General features: G+C 43.1%; 1 protein-coding gene across 7 annotated transcripts in view; it reads left to right on the top strand.

Annotated features, from left to right (window-relative positions):
- The window catches only part of HECTD1 (HECT domain E3 ubiquitin protein ligase 1), a 101,729-nt gene extending 84,996 nt beyond the window's left edge, over positions 1-16,733 (top strand). For 4 of the 7 annotated variants that reach the window (XM_088456548.1, XM_088456546.1, XM_088456550.1 and 1 more), the window contains 13 exons: positions 380-434; positions 1,254-1,436; positions 2,377-2,587; positions 3,739-3,824; positions 6,124-6,251; positions 6,730-6,931; positions 7,330-7,467; positions 7,889-8,496; positions 8,744-8,822; positions 9,125-9,218; positions 14,202-14,352; positions 15,271-15,415; positions 15,622-16,733. In XM_088456548.1, coding sequence (XP_088312674.1) covers positions 380-434; positions 1,254-1,436; positions 2,377-2,587; positions 3,739-3,824; positions 6,124-6,251; positions 6,730-6,931; positions 7,330-7,467; positions 7,889-8,496; positions 8,744-8,822; positions 9,125-9,218; positions 14,202-14,352; positions 15,271-15,415; positions 15,622-15,759 — 2,218 coding nt within the window. In that variant the 3' untranslated portion in view covers positions 15,760-16,733. The remainder of the gene's footprint in view (positions 1-379; positions 435-1,253; positions 1,437-2,376; positions 2,588-3,738; positions 3,825-6,123; positions 6,252-6,729; positions 6,932-7,329; positions 7,468-7,888; positions 8,497-8,743; positions 8,823-9,124; positions 9,219-14,201; positions 14,353-15,270; positions 15,416-15,621) is intronic. The other 3 variants (XM_088456549.1, XM_088456552.1, XM_088456551.1) reach the window with 1 other exon arrangement.
- Positions 16,734-16,745: the final 12 nt, after the last annotated feature.

Below are 16,745 nucleotides of genomic sequence, written 5' to 3'. Positions count from 1 at the left end.
TGTGTGTGTATATGTATGTGTATATATATATATATATATATATATATATATATATATGTATATATATGTATATATAGATAGATAGATATATATATTCATATAGATTTATATATTCATATATATAGATTTATATATTCATATATATAGATGTATATATTCATATATATAGATGTATATATTCATATATATAGATGTATATATATGTATATATATTCGTGTATATATATTCATATATATGTATATATATTCATATATATATGTATATATATTCATATGTATATATATTCATATATATATATATTCTCTTTGTAACCATTATCGGATTGCTACTTGAATATGCAGCTGTCTATAAACTGCTTCCACTTTATTCCATGCACAGAATTATGTACAGAGAGATGAAGGAATCTGATAAACAGAAGGAGTCGGGCAGATTGGTGAGTGTCACACAATTGATCATTCTTTTAGGCTACAATACAAGATGTGACCGTGGTATATTAGGCTTCCATGAAGGGGTAATTTTGGGGGGTTGGCTGTGGGATCCCAACGGTCATGATGCCACCAGTCAGAATACCAACAGCGGCATCCCGACAGTCAGAATCCCGACAACATCAGGTAAGTACCCTAACGCTAACCCTTACTCCTAACCCTCCCACCCTGGTACCTGAACCTAACCTCCCCCTCTGTGCACCCTAATCTTAACCCTCCCCCTAATGCCTAAACCTAACCCCAGTTACTTACCTTCGGGATGGCGGCGGTTGGAGTACCTGGAGCCGGTATTTTGACCGTCACCATCCTGCACGCCGGGATGCTGACTACCTCCCATTTTAGGATGGTAATTACAGCCACTTCGTAGGAGTACCAAACGTTATAAGGACATTATTTTCGTGGGCAATTGATTGTTGTGATTCCACTATGTTACTTACACAAGGTATATGAATAGCAGAAATAAAATGGCACGTGAGTCTCATTGCTGGTAACATGGCTGCATACTCATTCCAAAATATTAGATCCTATGCCTGTTAACAATCTGCTTTTTGATATGGGCTAGGTAACGCAGCAGGACTGCTCTACTTTGGTAGCTGCGTCCTGCTTCTTCCTGTATGTCACTTGCCAATGTCCTATGCATAGTCTTAGGATGTACAGGATCTAGGGGTGTTTATCATCCAAGAAAAACAATTCCATTCAGTTTCCAGTAGTAGAGCAGATCTGTCCAGCTGTGAGATGTCCCCTTAATGCCGCATTCCCTTCTTCAGGGCTGCTGGTCCGTGGAACATGTGGAGCAGTCACTGGGGACAGATGCTTTGCCAAAGAATGATCTGATCACGTATCTGCAGAGGAACGCAGATCCTAGCTTCTTGCGGCGCTGGAAACTGACTGGAACTAACAAGAGCATCCGAAAGAACCGCAACTGTTCCCAGCTTATCGCTGCTTACAAAGTAAAGCGGGTTGGGGTTGGCTTGATCATTTAGATTATGCTTGGCTTGTCTTGTCTTCAGAACCAGAGGGAAAATACAGATGTTTCCACATACCATCTTACTTCCGTGCGCTACAAGTTGCGTTAAACATAAAATATGGGTGCCGTGCAACCCGGTAGCCATGCGAATAGGATGCACAAGCAGCTTCTGTTGAATAAAATGATATGCGGCATGCCTATATTCTGTGAGCGACTACTGGTGTATCTGCATGCAAAATTCTACGTTACCGTGTCAATGGCTCTGACACTAGCGTAGCATTTCGTATGCAGATACACCCGCACTTGCACGTAGAATGTATGCATGCCGCATAATCATTTTAATCGTGCGTCCGATTCGCATCACTTTGCTAGTTTCATGCGCAAGGAGACTAGATGTATGTGGACACATCTGTAGTTAATTGATTTGACAGAGTTTTAGGTGCCCATACACGCTGCAGTTTTGACAGCCAATATGCATTTTACTTAGTAAATTGCAGCCTTTATGGGCACGCAAAAAAAGTCAATCCAGACAGATGATGTATGCTTGTGTCCTGTCATTAACTAACTGGTCTAATGGTGCCTTGCTAGATCTGACTGGTTTGTTTAGAATTGGCTACATGTATGTACGTCTGTGGTCAAATGTGGCATAGATCAGGCTACTCGGCTGTCGGGTCGAGCAGACAGATCCACCCATGTTCTGGCCAGCTCAGCTATTGACTTCTTATAGTTGTTAGAAGAACATTATGATAAAACGAAAAACAAAAGAAAATTCATTATCTTTGTAACAAAAAAAACTTTCTTTTCTTTGTGGGGACAAGACTGCATACTGTGTGTTGTCAGATTATGCAGGGTTGTAATATAAATGTGGCATATCATTGTATAGGACTGGTTCTCATCTGTTCATTATTCTATTTTTCCTGCAGGACTTCTGTGAGAATGGCTGCAAATCTGTGGTGATGCCGGCAGCTCTCGCCACGCTACAGAGCGCAGATATTTTAAGTCATGCTCGGGAGCAGGCACAAGCTAAGGCAGGCAGCGGGCAGAATTCCTGTGGTGTGGAGGATGTTCTGCAGCTTCTTCGTATTCTTTATATTGTAGCCAGCGATCCATACTCTGCTAGGACGCCACAGGAAGGTGAGATATAGCACCTGCTGAGACCTATATATCCTACGCTGGCAGTGGATCCCAATGGAGTTTAGTTTTATGTGATGGTGTCTGTGAAGAAGAAAGTGCAGAGCATCTGTTGGTTTTCAGATTTGTGCTAGGGAGGATAATTTGCAAGAAAATTACTGCACTTTATGATACCAGGTAGTGTTATTCCATCTTTAAGTTCTTGACTACCTAACACCTATCTGCATCCCGTTGAGAGTCCACTGTATTTTATTTTTCAAATGCCGTCAATGAGTTCCTTTAAGAAGGACTGGCTATATTGTCATTATCACTGGTTTGTATACATAGGTGTAACTAGGCATCTGGTAATGGGTGGTCCTAGTTCCAGCTATTAGTGCTGCCCAGACATCTTTCAAATCCTGTTGCCAACTAATGTTCACACCAGAGCAGGGGGCAGGGCAGGGAGCTGAAGTGTGCGAAGGCCTCCAGCGCATGTACTCCCGAAAAATAGGGCGTGGCCGACTGGGAAGGGGGCGTGTTCTTGTGACACATACCCAATTCATCACTCTTGGGGCGTGCCCAACACTTTCCACCATTGTCGCATGTCTCCTGCTCCCTGTGTCACTCCAGCCTTGTGTTCCCTGTCTCCTCCTGCCCCGTGTACCCATCCAGCCTCCTGTGATACTTGAACACCGACCTTCCAATTTACATATTTTTTTAAAAGCTTACATGTTCCCCTTCCATTCAAGCAATTCAGCCGCGTCCTCCTGTTCCTGGCCACGTGATTGCAATTTTAGGCACAGCCGCAGCAAGTGTGCGCGGCATGAAGTCATCACGTCACGTCGCACACGTAACCAATGGGAAGCAGAGCTAAGGACGGGTCTGGAAGCAGCAGCTGCTGCTAGCAGGCTGCAGCTAGTATTCTTCCTCCCAGTCCTAGCTGGGAAAGCGGCAGCCTGATTTAATATGTGGCAATCTGGCAAATGGGTGTTCCGCCAGTGTTTATTAACACCCATGCAAAGGAAAGCTTTGAATTATTTGTTGTGTGGTGGTTTCTTTTTTAAAAAATATTGCTGTACCAATTGTATTAAGTAGAGTAGGGGGAGGAGACAAAAGAGGGACAGCAAGAAAATAACAGTTTGTAAGTGTGTTTTTTGTTTCCATTTGTTTTTCAGAAGACGAGGAGATGCTTCTTTTCACTGTTTCTCCAGAGGAATTTACCAGCAAGAAAATCACAACCAAAATCCTGCAGCAAATTGAGGTATGGAAGGGATGATGCAATATGTTTAGCAAATAAAAGCATCAACAGCAGTGTTGTATTGTAAAGGTTTCATGCTAAATGTGGCCTGCAGTTTAGTATTGAAAAGTGTTACAGTAAAATTATTTTCTCGGAGGCTACAAGGGGTTTTCTAATCTTTGTTGAAGGCAGCAACTTTTTGAGGGCCTTTAGATCTAACATGGGTAGGTACGAACCCCCCACACTCACACACTTTGACACTAAATAGAGTTGAAATTTCTCTGGCGCTCTGGGATCAGGTGGATTGCCGCTTTCAGATTCCCAAGTTCATACTATATCTGTGAACTGGGTCCATGGAATCCTGGCAGAGGCAGAATCGTGAAGTGAGACCAGACATTGCCAAAGAGTGAGCCTCTAACAATTGATGGTCAGGAGGACCTGCTGATGTTTTTAAGCATTCATCCTATTTGAAGCGCTGAAGAACTATTTCTTGGACTGCGCTGCCTTTGAGGAGCTGGCTTGGAACTTAGAAAAAATGGACTTGTCTATATTGTGAAAGGAAGAAACTCTTTCTACCCTCAGCATGTTTAATGTCCTCTTCTAGCTTTGGGCCTTCCCTGAAAAAGTTAGGACAGAGAAGGTTTTTTTTATGTAGGTGGTCTGTTTACCGAGACTTAAGTTCTTTCTGCTAATCTACTGGAGTCCAGGTATTTACCTTTTTGAATAAGACAACATTTTCAGAATGCAGTAAGCAAGATATATCTCACCGAGTTTTGAACCGCTTTGTTTTGGCCACTTAAGCCATTTCATCAAAAAGCAAGCCAGAAAAAACTCTTAGAGAACCCATATGTTCTGGCTACATGTCTTATGGTACTTCAGAATAGAGCAAACAGAATAGGAAGTCAATACAAAATGACACTTAGGCTGGGTACACATCAGGCGATATATTTGGACTATGTATCGTTCCGTCGTGGATCGTAATGATCGTCCATATCACTGTGTGCACGCTCATTTGCGCGTTCATGTGCATTGTAAATGACGTCGTCCCATCTGATGTGCTGCACGTCATACGGGACGACGTAGCTGAACCGCATGCAGGTGAATTCAGGATGGAAGGGTCTATCTCACGGTCGTACAACGGATTATGCAGTGTGTACAGTTGCACAATATATTTATGTATCCTGCCATCAGACTTCGGTCGTGTAGGATACACTTCGTTCTGTTGTGTACCTGTCCTTAGTCATCAGTCCTCCCTGTGTCTGCTGCAAATGTGTGACTAGCACTAAGGAATTTTAGCAGAGGACCAGTAATTACTTTTGCTCTGAGATGGAGATTACCTTGGTGGTGTACAGTCAGGATTACCTGCATTGTTCAGATTGGAGTCTCCTCTTCCTCACCACTCGCCCCGATAATGAACACACTGTGGTGTCTTACTTTACTCTCTGCCGCTGTCTGGTGAGTTTCTGCATGCGGAGCAGCTTCTGCACCGAATGGAACTAAAGGGGAAAGTGTAACTGGCTTAGAGTGTTACCTGCCTGTGTCACTTCAGTAACCAAGACACAAGGCCAACAATTATTATTACCAGTTATTTATATAGCGCACACATATTCCGCAGCGCTTTACAGAGAATAGTTGGCCATTCACATCAGTCCCTGCCCCAGTGGAGCTTACAATCTATATTCCCTACCACATGTACACGCGCACACAATGTTACAGGGGTCACAGCAGTGGTATCCCCTGCTTACCCTATGCTGCCGAGGGCGAACTTGACTCATGGATGGATGAGGTTGGTGACAAAGTTGGGCGTTAGCAATTCATATTAGGACCTGGCAAGGGAAGAGTCATATCCCACTACCTTGCTTGTGGTGACATCCGAGGCTGTCCTAGGGAAGTAAAGGTGAGGCACCAAAAGAGACAGTTGGAGAAGTCCATTTAAAGTGGTTAAAGAACAGCACCATTGTGGACATCAGAGGCTGACCCCCTGTATATATTTTACCAGTCACAAGAACGGAATTAAATGTATTGCTCCAGGATAAGATTAAAACTGGGATCCACGTCCCTGTGCCAAACTTGTAGGACTCTTGGAACAAATTGAGCAGCAACATTCAGGTAATAGTGGTGAGGAGGAGTTTTTTTTTTTTCCCAGTGCACGGCCTTCTAGTGGGAGTGATATATAACCCTGCTTTGTGTTCCCTTACTGTAGAATGAGAAACAGCAGATAGGAAAAGATGAAGTCTGCACTGTTTCAAATACTGACATTTTCTTCTGCAAAGAACAGTGGTATGGGTTGGGAAGTATTCATATTGTGATTTGTGTTTTTCAGGAGCCATTGGCTCTGGCCAGTGGAGCTTTGCCAGATTGGTGTGAGCAGTTAACCAGCAAGTGTCCCTTCTTAATTCCATTTGAGACGCGGCAGCTTTATTTTACATGTACAGCATTTGGAGCATCCAGGTACTCTTAACTGAAAACCTTTATGCAAAACCACAAGACACAGCATTGTGTACATTGTAAGAGTGTATTTTATTAGGTGAGAGATAAGCTGGGTACACACTGATAGATATATCACCCCTTCCATTGAACGGGTGATATAGCTACAGTGCATCGCCGGGTGTGTACAACGGATATGTGTCTGAACTACATCATTCACACACGTATATCCGATCTGCTGTGCAGAACAGAAGATGGCTGTTATATCTGATAGATATATCTGTCATCTGCTGGTGTGTACTGGCGACCCGGCGGTGATCGACAGCTCAACTGGATGGCTATTTAAACTATCAAGCCCGGCACATCGGGCAGATGAATTGGTAAGTATGTATACACTTACCAATCGTCAGGTCGGCGGTCGACCTAGTGTGTATCCAGTTTACTTTGCGGCTGCAGAATATGGACCTAATGTTTATTTGTTTTTGTATTGTATTTTGTGTAGAGCTATTGTGTGGCTACAGAACAGGCGGGAGGCCACTGTAGAGAGGAGTAGGACTGCCAGTGCAGTTCGCAGGGATGACCCTGGGGAATTCAGAGTGGGACGTTTAAAACATGAGCGAGTGAAGGTCCCACGAGGGGAGTCACTGATGGACTGGGCAGAGAATGTCATGCAGATCCATGCAGACCGCAAGTCTGTGCTTGAGGTAATCTATTTATAAATTCTGTCTTTCTATCTGTCTATGTATATCTGTGGGAGTTGGATTGACCAACAGCACATCAGCAGTAAATAGAACCGCGCACCCCTGCCTCTGTTACCACACTCCTGTTGTTTGTCTGTTTTGCTTCACTGGTTTTGATAAGTTTACAGTTAGATGCAGATTTGTATCCTGTTCCATTGTGACCATGGGAACAACCTATTTGGAAATAAAAGCACTTATGTGCTGCGATTCATTCTTTCAGTTCTACTCAGTCACTAATGCACTTTTATATCATGCCCAAAAGACCTGTATTTGTATTTATTTGCATAAAGATATGTTTTAAGAGTGTTTCATATTACATATAGCAGTCTGTAATTATGTATTTTATACCATTTTTTGTGCAGGTGGAATTTCTTGGAGAGGAAGGGACTGGGCTGGGACCCACCCTTGAATTTTATGCCCTGGTGGCAGCGGAATTCCAGAAGACAGACTTGGGAATCTGGCTGTGTGATGATGACTTCCCAGATGATGAGTCTCGACAGGTAATCTACAATCGTATCAGTCTAAAACTGGGTACACATTAGACGATATGTCGTCTGATCCCGCGGATTGGAGCAACATATCTGGTACATCGTCTAGTGTGTACCCATGATATGCGCGCTCCCGCGGGTCGTTAGCAGCTTACCCCGTCGGCCCTACTGCTGGGCCGACTGGGGATGTCGCTAACGATTCTGCAGCATGGAACGTCCCCCATCGGACCCGGCATCGGAAAGTTTGTATGCACTTGCCGCATGCCGGGTCCCATCGGGCTTGGGTACACATCGTCTGATGTGTAACCAGCTTAAGAGACTGCGGGAATAGCTTTGCTTTTTTTTTTTTACGTTCGATCAGACAAGTTTATAATTAAACAGTATATTATCATGAGTGACAATGGTTCCATTTAATCCTTGTATTATCTTCTAGGTTGATTTGGGTGGTGGCCTGAAGCCTCCTGGGTATTATGTGCAGCGGTCATGTGGACTGTTCGTAGCTCCCTACCCCCAAGACAGTGAGGAGCTGGACAGAGTGACCAGGCTCTGCCATTTTCTGGGTATATTCTTGGCAAAATGCATACAGGACAATCGCCTAGTAGACTTGCCCATATCTAAACCCTTCTTCAGGCTCATGTGTATGGGAGATATTAAAAGCAACATGAGCAAACTGTTGTATGCCTCTCCGGGGGAAGACAGTGAGCACTGTACTGAGAGCCAATCAGAAGCCTCCACGGAGGATGGACATGATGCCCTCTCCGTAGGAAGTTTTGAGGAAGATTCCAAATCAGAGTTTATCTTGGACCCACCAAAGCCAAAGCCACCTGCCTGGTTCCAGGGTATCCTGACATGGGAGGACTTTGAACTTGTAAACCCACACCGTGCCCGGTTTCTCCGAGACATCCGGGAGCTTGCATTAAAAAGGAGACACCTCCTGGGTAATCGCTGCTTGTCTGAGGATGATAAAAACACGCAACTCCAAGAGCTGATGTTAAAGAATCCAGCGGGGTCAGGACCTCCTGTCAGCATTGAAGATTTAGGGTAAGACTGGGGCCAGAGAAGGGTTTCTTGAAATAGAATTGTCAAGAAGCTCTTGGATATTCTTTATAGGATACATATTAATGTTTGTTTTCTGTGGGGTTTTGTGGAATGGAACTTGTAAGCTGATCTGGTCACTGTCAAATATTGTATGTGCACTGAGTAACTTCACCAAGCGGTTTCTTCTTTCACTATAAAGATTCCCAGTGCATGCCATTTCTGATCACTGTTGTCTCTTACTTTATCTCAGGCTCAATTTCCAGTTCTGTCCTTCTTCACGTGTTTACGGCTTCAGTGCAATAGACCTAAAACCTAATGGGGAGGATGATGTAAGTAAACAAACTCCTCAAGCTGTTTCGTGAACATTGTCGTCTTCTCTCTGTTTGTTTAAAACCAGCCAAGAAATACGGTGTGATGAAGGGAGACTACTGCAGTTGCACATCTGGAGATTATCAGTTGTCGCTGGGACTTTAATTATTACAAATACTTTTCATCTCACTTGCTCCCATATTCTGCTTCAGCGGAGCATAGTCTCTAATATGCAGATATTAAACATTATATATCTTTAGCACATCATGTCTGGAATTGTTTTGCATGGGACTGACCACTTACTTTTTTTTTATTTTTGTAGATGGTGACTATAGACAACGCAGGGGAGTATGTAGATCTAATGTTTGATTTTTGCATGCAGACCGGTGTGCAAAAACAAATGGAAGCATTTAGAAGTAAGTCTGTAGGTTGTTGAATGATCAGTACAATTGGAATACAAGTCACAGTACAAATAAAATTTGAAGGTCAATGTATGAATAACCTATGAAAGTACTGTATATCTCTAGGCGTTTGCAGGAAACTTGTGCATGCATGAAATGGCAACACAATGATAGCTGGTGCCCAACAGGTGCCACTTTTTATGTCTTCCAGGCTATTCTGAAAGCCACAAATCAGCCATGTCTGGGGAGAATGTACAGCTGTAACGGAAATGCTCATTAAATATATCATACCTTATACTTCCAGTCTTTTTGGAGTGCTTTGCATATAATTGTTTTGTCATATGATACTTTGAATGAAGTAGTAGTACCTGTAGTTAAGATTTCTTCTTCAGGGTCCACAGGGATACCATGGGGGAAATGTGGTTGTAGTGATCCAGGCACCAAACAGTTAAGCTTTTAGCTCCCAGGATGCCTTGGTCCTCCTCCACATATACCCTGCCCCCGGCCACAGGCATTCAGTTTTTTGTTTGGTGTGGCAGGATCAGGTTGCACTTTTTGACAGGAAGGGACTGATTAGCAGTCCCAAGCTTTTAATTTTATGATTTTATTTATTTTTACTTCAGCGCAAGCAGCACTGGGTGTCCCAATGGACTCTGGTGCTGCTGCTCCATTTACCTATGCCGGCACCGCAGCACCAGTAACTGGACTGGTGATTTCGTCGGTCAGTGACCAGCAGAGCTCAGCTAGCGGCGATGCTGGGACCCAGGACTGCGGCCGGGACACGAAGATGCATGTACGCCCTTACCTTTCTGAGGCGTCCTCCCCGCCTGCGTTCAGAGATGATAATCTGGTTCCTTTAACTCCTCAAGGAACAGGTTTTTATTCCAATCTGTTTTTGATTCAGAAGCCCAAGGGGTCTCATCGGCCTATTCTAAATCTGAAATCCCTAAACAGATTTATCCGAGTGCTCAGGTTCCATATGGAGACTGTAAAGCCAATTATTTTTACATTGGAGACTGGGGACTTTATGGCTTCTCTGGACATTCAGGATGCATACCTGCATGTGTCTATTAGTCTAGCCCAGCAACGGTTCCTACGGTTTGCTGTCCTGCAGCAACATTACCAGTTTCGGGCACTGCCTTTTGGTCTGTCAACGGCCCCTTGGGTCTTTACCAAAATAATGGCGGTCATGACGGCTCACCTCAGGCGTCAATGAGTCAGGTTTCTGCCATACCTAGATGACCTCTTGATATTGGCACAGTCTCCAGCTGTTTTACAACGCCATTTCCAATTCACAATTGCCTGTCTACAGACACACGGCTGGCTCATCAATTGGAAACACAGCGGATGGTACATCTGGGTGCACTCCTGGATTCTCAGGCATAAAGGATATTCTGCCAAGGGACAAGGTATCGGTTCTACAATTGCATGTGCGCAAATTGCATCACAATCTAAGGGTATCTAATGGTATCCATTCACCCAGCGATGCAGGTCCTGGGGTCCATGGTATCCACCTTTGATAGGGTGGAATACGCCCATTTCCACTCCAGGCCTCTCCAACAACTGATTCTATCACTCTGGAACGGACAGTATCATCGGATCCGGTCCCAGACGATCCTCCGGAGGTCCGGCTTTCCCTCTCATCTGGACAAGGGTCGCCCCTTCTCGATCCCAAATTGGGTGCTCCTCACCACGGATGCCATCCTTCGCAGATGGGGCGCGGTGGCAGGTCATCATACCATTCAGGGAAGATGGACAAATTAGGAAAGTCACCTGCCCATAAACATCCTGAAGCTTTGTGCAGTATACAAAGTGCTCACTCTGTCACAGGTCCTCCTCCAAGGCAGGCCGGTCCAAATCCAGTCCGACAACGCTACCACAGTAACCTATCTCAATCATCGGGGAGGCACGCAAAGTCAGGCAGCCATGAGAGGAGTGGCAAACATTCTGGTCTGGGCAGAACTTCATCTTCCGGCAATCCCTGCAATATTCATTCCCGGGGTCTTCAACTGGGAAACGGACTTCCTAAGTCCTGGTGGACAAATGGGGACGACCAGACGTAGACCTCATGGTCTCGCGTCACAATCACAAGGTCCCCAGGTACGGGTCGAGGACCAGAGACCCCTCATCCACCTTTGTGGATGCTCTGGCAGTGAGGTGGGACTTCAAGCTGGAATACCTCTTTCCTCCAAGGGTCCTCCAGGAAAATCAAGCAACAAGGCGGCACAGTAATACTGATAGCCATTGGTTCACCGACCTACGGAATCTCTTCATAGACACTCCGTTTCCTCTTCCTCTATGGCCGGATCTGTAGCGCAGGGTCCCTGCCTACATCCGGACTTCCCTCGTCTGTCTTTGAAGGCGTGGCTCTTGAGTCTTCCATCTTAAGAGCGAAAGGTTTCACCAGCTCTGTGGTTCAGACGATGCTCAGGGCACGAAAGCCTTCCTCTGTCGCATCTATTACATAGTTTGGCGTAACTTTTTTCAGTGGTGTTCCCACAGAGAGTATGACCCTAAGGTCTTTAGGGTTTCCCGGGTACTTTCTTTTCTCCAGGCTGGGTTAGACCTCGATCTCCGCCTGGCCACCCTGAGAGTTCAAGCTTCAGCGAAGGATCACTTCCCTGCCTGATGTTAGAACGTTTCTTCAGGGTGTTCTGCGCTTTCAGCCTCCATTTGTTCCTTCGGTGGCCCTGTGGGATCTGTCTTTGGTTCTCAGGGCTCTGCAGGCTCCTCCATTTGAACCCCTGGACTCAGTAGACTTGAAGTGATTGACACCGAAGAGTTTTTTTTTTTTTCTGCTCGCTATCTCCAGGGCTCTGATTTGGCAGCGCTCTCGTCATTCCCCCTTTTTGATTTTGTTTAGCCACCTCCTAGTCACCACCCAGGATGCCCAGCACTTTTCCAATACATTCCTGATACCGCAAAAATCAATCACAAAAGCGCCTTTGTGTGTGCACGCTGTGTAATGCATGCTCCTTACGAGTTATTAGGGATTTACGCACAGTAGCAAAACTACCTGAACATCTGCATTGTGTGAGACTCTAGTCTACAATTCTTTCATCTCTATCCCTCTGTTCTGTCAGGAAGTCAGAAATCTTTATAGCCAGGCTACACACAACAAAGCTAAGGGGAGGACAGTACAGTACAACAATAACCATCTCAACACAAGAAGATAATTAGAGAGTAAGAGGCTGGCACCCAATGTCCCCCACCTGTATTCCTGAGAGGTATAGAGGGTGAGGAGTTAGACTTGGTTTAGAAATGTAATGTTTGGGGAAGGAATGGGGTGAGGACATGTAAAATGCAATTACTGGTGTGGTATAAACTGCTATTCTAAGGAGTTGTCTGCTCCCTAGCTCATAGAATAAAGAATGTACAAGAGGGTGTGGGGGGAGGTAGTGCTAAAACTTAAAACAGAAATTAATGACATTGCATATGGATGGATCAAATATAAACAATTTAGTAGAACATAATGGGTTTAAATTGCATAACAACATGCATTGCAAATATAATAAAAACATGATACATAAAAAAAATCTAATGATAATAAATTAAACAATGAAATTGCATAAAAGAAACCAGTTAGGTGGTTAATTTAAAAAAAAAAAAAAATCTCAGATGGTTTTCATCTATCTATAAGAACATATCAATCTTGGGTCATTATGACAATATGGGAGAAGCGAGGAAGGGGATTCCGCACAGGGCCTTTGGAGAGCTCTTATGACTCTCAAATGATTATAATATGAATCTAAAAAGTGAAAATATTAATGGCCAACAAGTCATAGTATTCGAGCGGTATCCCAAATTATTAGAGAGGTTGGGGTGCACCCCTGAGTGTATACAAAGCACACAACACAGGGATTTTTGCAGTATGCAGCTTTATATTGGATAATAAATAATTTCAAACTATATATTTAATTAAGTTCTTTCAACTTGAAACAGAAAAGCAAAAATATAAGTAGGAATACATGCAAACAGATTGAAAATGTATTTCTATAACAGAGATCAGCTGTGCATATATGTGGTTGAGCTTTGGATTGTCATTTCCTTGCATTGCTGGCATTATGACCTAATGTGCATTCTTATAACTACAGATGTGTCCATCTTTGCTGCAGCCTCTTGGCATGCCTGGTCCTGTAAGTCTCCTAGCGTTGGATGTCTTATTTTTTTGCTGAAAATGTATCTAAGTCGCAAAGTGATGCTACTAGGATGCACCAGCTGATTAATTTGATATGTGACACTTATATATCTGTGTGTGACCAAGTCTCTCAATCACCATGCAGAATGCGATAATGCAACAGATGCAACTTTTTTCCACACCAGGTTCCATTTACAGTCTCAGTCGCACACAGATGTACAATTGTCACATATCCTATTAATCAGCACAGTCTCCGGGTGCGTCCTAGTCACATCGTACTGCGACGTAGACGCATATTCTGCAAAAAGACACCCGACTATGGCAGAGTTGCACGGGACCTGGCGGCTCACTCACACCAGGCATATTGCGCTGCATGGCGTATTGAGGCTAGATGAGCAAGGACACATCTGTATTACATGAATAAAGCAAATTGTTATGTAACTTTCAGGTTTAAAATGTGTTTGGTTTATTCTGCTTACTCGGTCGTTAAAAATGTAATTGGCCAACGAGCATCCCATCATGCTGGGTCTCACATGCATGTGCTAGAATTGCTCAGATGACTGCAGTTACTGCTTTAGGTTGGGAGCAAAAATGCCATCAACTAGTATTTTTAAAGTTTATTGTACCCACATATGCTAGAATTTTACTTAATCAGCCAGTGGTCTTGAATTGGCATGCGAGCAGGTCGTCTAGCTTTGCAGTTTAAACGGGCATGTACCTTGTTCAGGCATCGGGGGTGATTACTGTTAAGGTGAAGTTGAAGAAAAAAAAAAGAAATTAAACAACTTCATATAGAATTAAGAATAAGAGCACATTCTATGTTATCAATGCTGATTATTTCTACATGGTCTACTGTCTAGGTGGCTTCAATAAAGTATTCCCTATGGAGAAACTGGGGTCATTTAGCCCTGAGGAGGTCCAGATGATACTCTGCGGAAATCAGTCTCCTTCTTGGTCTGCTGAAGATATTATCAACTACACGGAGCCCAAGCTGGGGTACACAAGAGAGAGGTATTCATATCAGGATAAATACATGAGTACTTTGTGTCTTAATGCACAGTATATCCATTTCTGCAGGTGCTTTTACTCCACTGTAACCAGATTCCTTTTCACGTTTTCTTGCTGTGTTTGACTTCACCATGATTTTTTTAAAACTTTTCTTTATGTGAATTGTTACTGGGGGTAGTTTCGTAAGCATTTCATTTATTTATTTTTTTCATTGTTTTTTAATAGACTGATTATCTGTGTGAAGTTATCGTGAAATTACTATGTACAAAAAATATGGTGGTTGCTCAGCTTAATGACATAGCAAAGGTGCTTGTAAAGGTCGGGGCTTACACTGAACACAGGAAAAAAGGGATTTGCCCCCCCAGCACACTGTAGCAAAGTCAACAAAAAATACTTAAATCCTACATGATAATAGAGATTCAGAGGTATTAGTTACATACATTTGCAAATATATGAATAAGCGCCAATTGTCAAGGCTCCTCTATACTGGCGTCCCTAACATTAAGGGGTTCACTTCCAAGAAGCAAGGTACCCCCCAAAAAAAATTTCAGCCAAGGACCATCCCCAGGGCATCACACGAAAAGGGGAAAAAAGCTGATAGTGAAGTGTAAAGGATAGGTGTGTAAGGATAAATCAATAAGTGTTGATGAAATTACTATGTGCATAGCCATAAAAAAAGAGAATTTTCAAATCGCCAAAAAAAGCTTAAAATAGGTAAAAGTGAAGTTAGCAGTCATATAACGAATAGATTTTTTTTCTTTTCCCAGAAAACTGTTCAGATATCTATAGTATTATCTAACAAATTCTCACAAAAAACCCATACCGTTTTGAAGGTTACTTTGAAAAACTTACGATAACATTGGATGAACATTTGCAGATGATTCATTTTATGATCCATTTGTATTTGCATTTCCCTTGCAGCCCTGGCTTCCTTCGCTTTGTGAGGGTCCTCTGTGGCATGTCATCAGACGAGAGGAAGGCATTTCTGCAGTTTACAACAGGGTGCTCTACACTGCCCCCTGGAGGTCTTGCCAATCTCCATCCACGCCTCACAGTTGTGAGAAAGGTGAGACTTGCGCATTGTGTGAGTGCGTCTGTGTTTAGTATGGGCTATAACTACCATAATTGTTATTTTGCAATGAGTAAGGTTGGCAGTGGTAATGTAAATGCAGATTAGGGAATCCCAGCATTCCATGCTATGTATACACTGCGTATTGGCATGTAATCTAATTCCAGTTTAACTGCATTGACGTTTACTTTTTGTTTTGACAGGTTGATGCTACCGATGCTAGCTATCCCTCTGTAAATACTTGTGTGCATTACCTTAAGTTACCGGAATACTCTTCGGAGGAGATCATGAGAGACCGTCTTCTTGCTGCTACTATGGAGAAAGGATTCCATCTGAACTGAGTGCCAACCTTGGCTGACAGGACACAGCAACTTGTTACTAGCAGCACTCCCCTCCCCTCTCTCGTGTTCGTGTGCTGAGAAAAGACATGGCCTTTCTTCCTCTCGCTGTGTGTTCCTTGCACCCCCTCTGCGAGGCTTTAAAGGAAAGAGTGGGTGTAATGCCTTTTTTTTTGTTTTGTTTTACTGTTCGCTGCTAATGATAAAATGGTCTCTGGCATGACTGACTGCAGAAACAAAGAACACTCAATCTGCCATTCCATTCTGGCAGCAAATGAGTTAGAGGGCAGAAGGAAACCTCTAATATACGCCTCTTAGGGTCACCGCTTATCAGCACTCAGACATTTGTAGAAGTGTAGCGTCTGTTGTATGAACATAATACACTACGTCAGCATTCCCCAGTCTCCAGTGTTCTGCATCCAACTCCAATTTTGCTAGCTTTAAACTAACCCATCAGAAAGCTGCTTACATCAAATGTGCAACGTTAATGCAAATCTGAAGCTTTTTTTTTTTTTTTTTTTTTTCCCTTTTTCCTCCTTTACCTTTTTATTTTAATGGTGCCTGCACTATTTAAATGCCCTTAGTATTTACTTTGCATTTTCTTTCTCCCTCTCTTATAATCATGAACCTTCATTATTACATTGTCCTTTCTAATATGGAAGGATCATTTTTTTTCTTTTAAAATTTCCCTGCTATGCATTTCGAATTTAGGTGTTTGTGCAACATGCAAATAATGCTATTATGAATGCAATCCATACAAAAATTTATACTGGCTCAAGGCCATTTATCCCTTCACTGTTCAGGGTAACTTACAACTCCCGTGTAGGAGGCTGTTCCTCGCACTTAAGGAGTTTAAAAAGAAAAACAAATGTTTTTCTCTCGTATTTTCTTTGTATATTATAAACATTTATTTAACTTGTTGCAGTTTGAAGAAAAAAAATAAATAAAAAAGTTAATAAAGACATTAAAACTGAAAATACAGTATGTGT

Source organism: Taudactylus pleione, unplaced genomic scaffold (genome assembly GCF_031769625.1).
Source record: "Taudactylus pleione unplaced genomic scaffold, aTauple2 ptg000707l, whole genome shotgun sequence".
Taxonomy (NCBI): Eukaryota; Metazoa; Chordata; class Amphibia; order Anura; family Myobatrachidae; genus Taudactylus; species Taudactylus pleione.
Note: the sequence above shows the minus strand (reverse complement) of the source record. Positions and strands in the feature narration are given on the sequence as shown.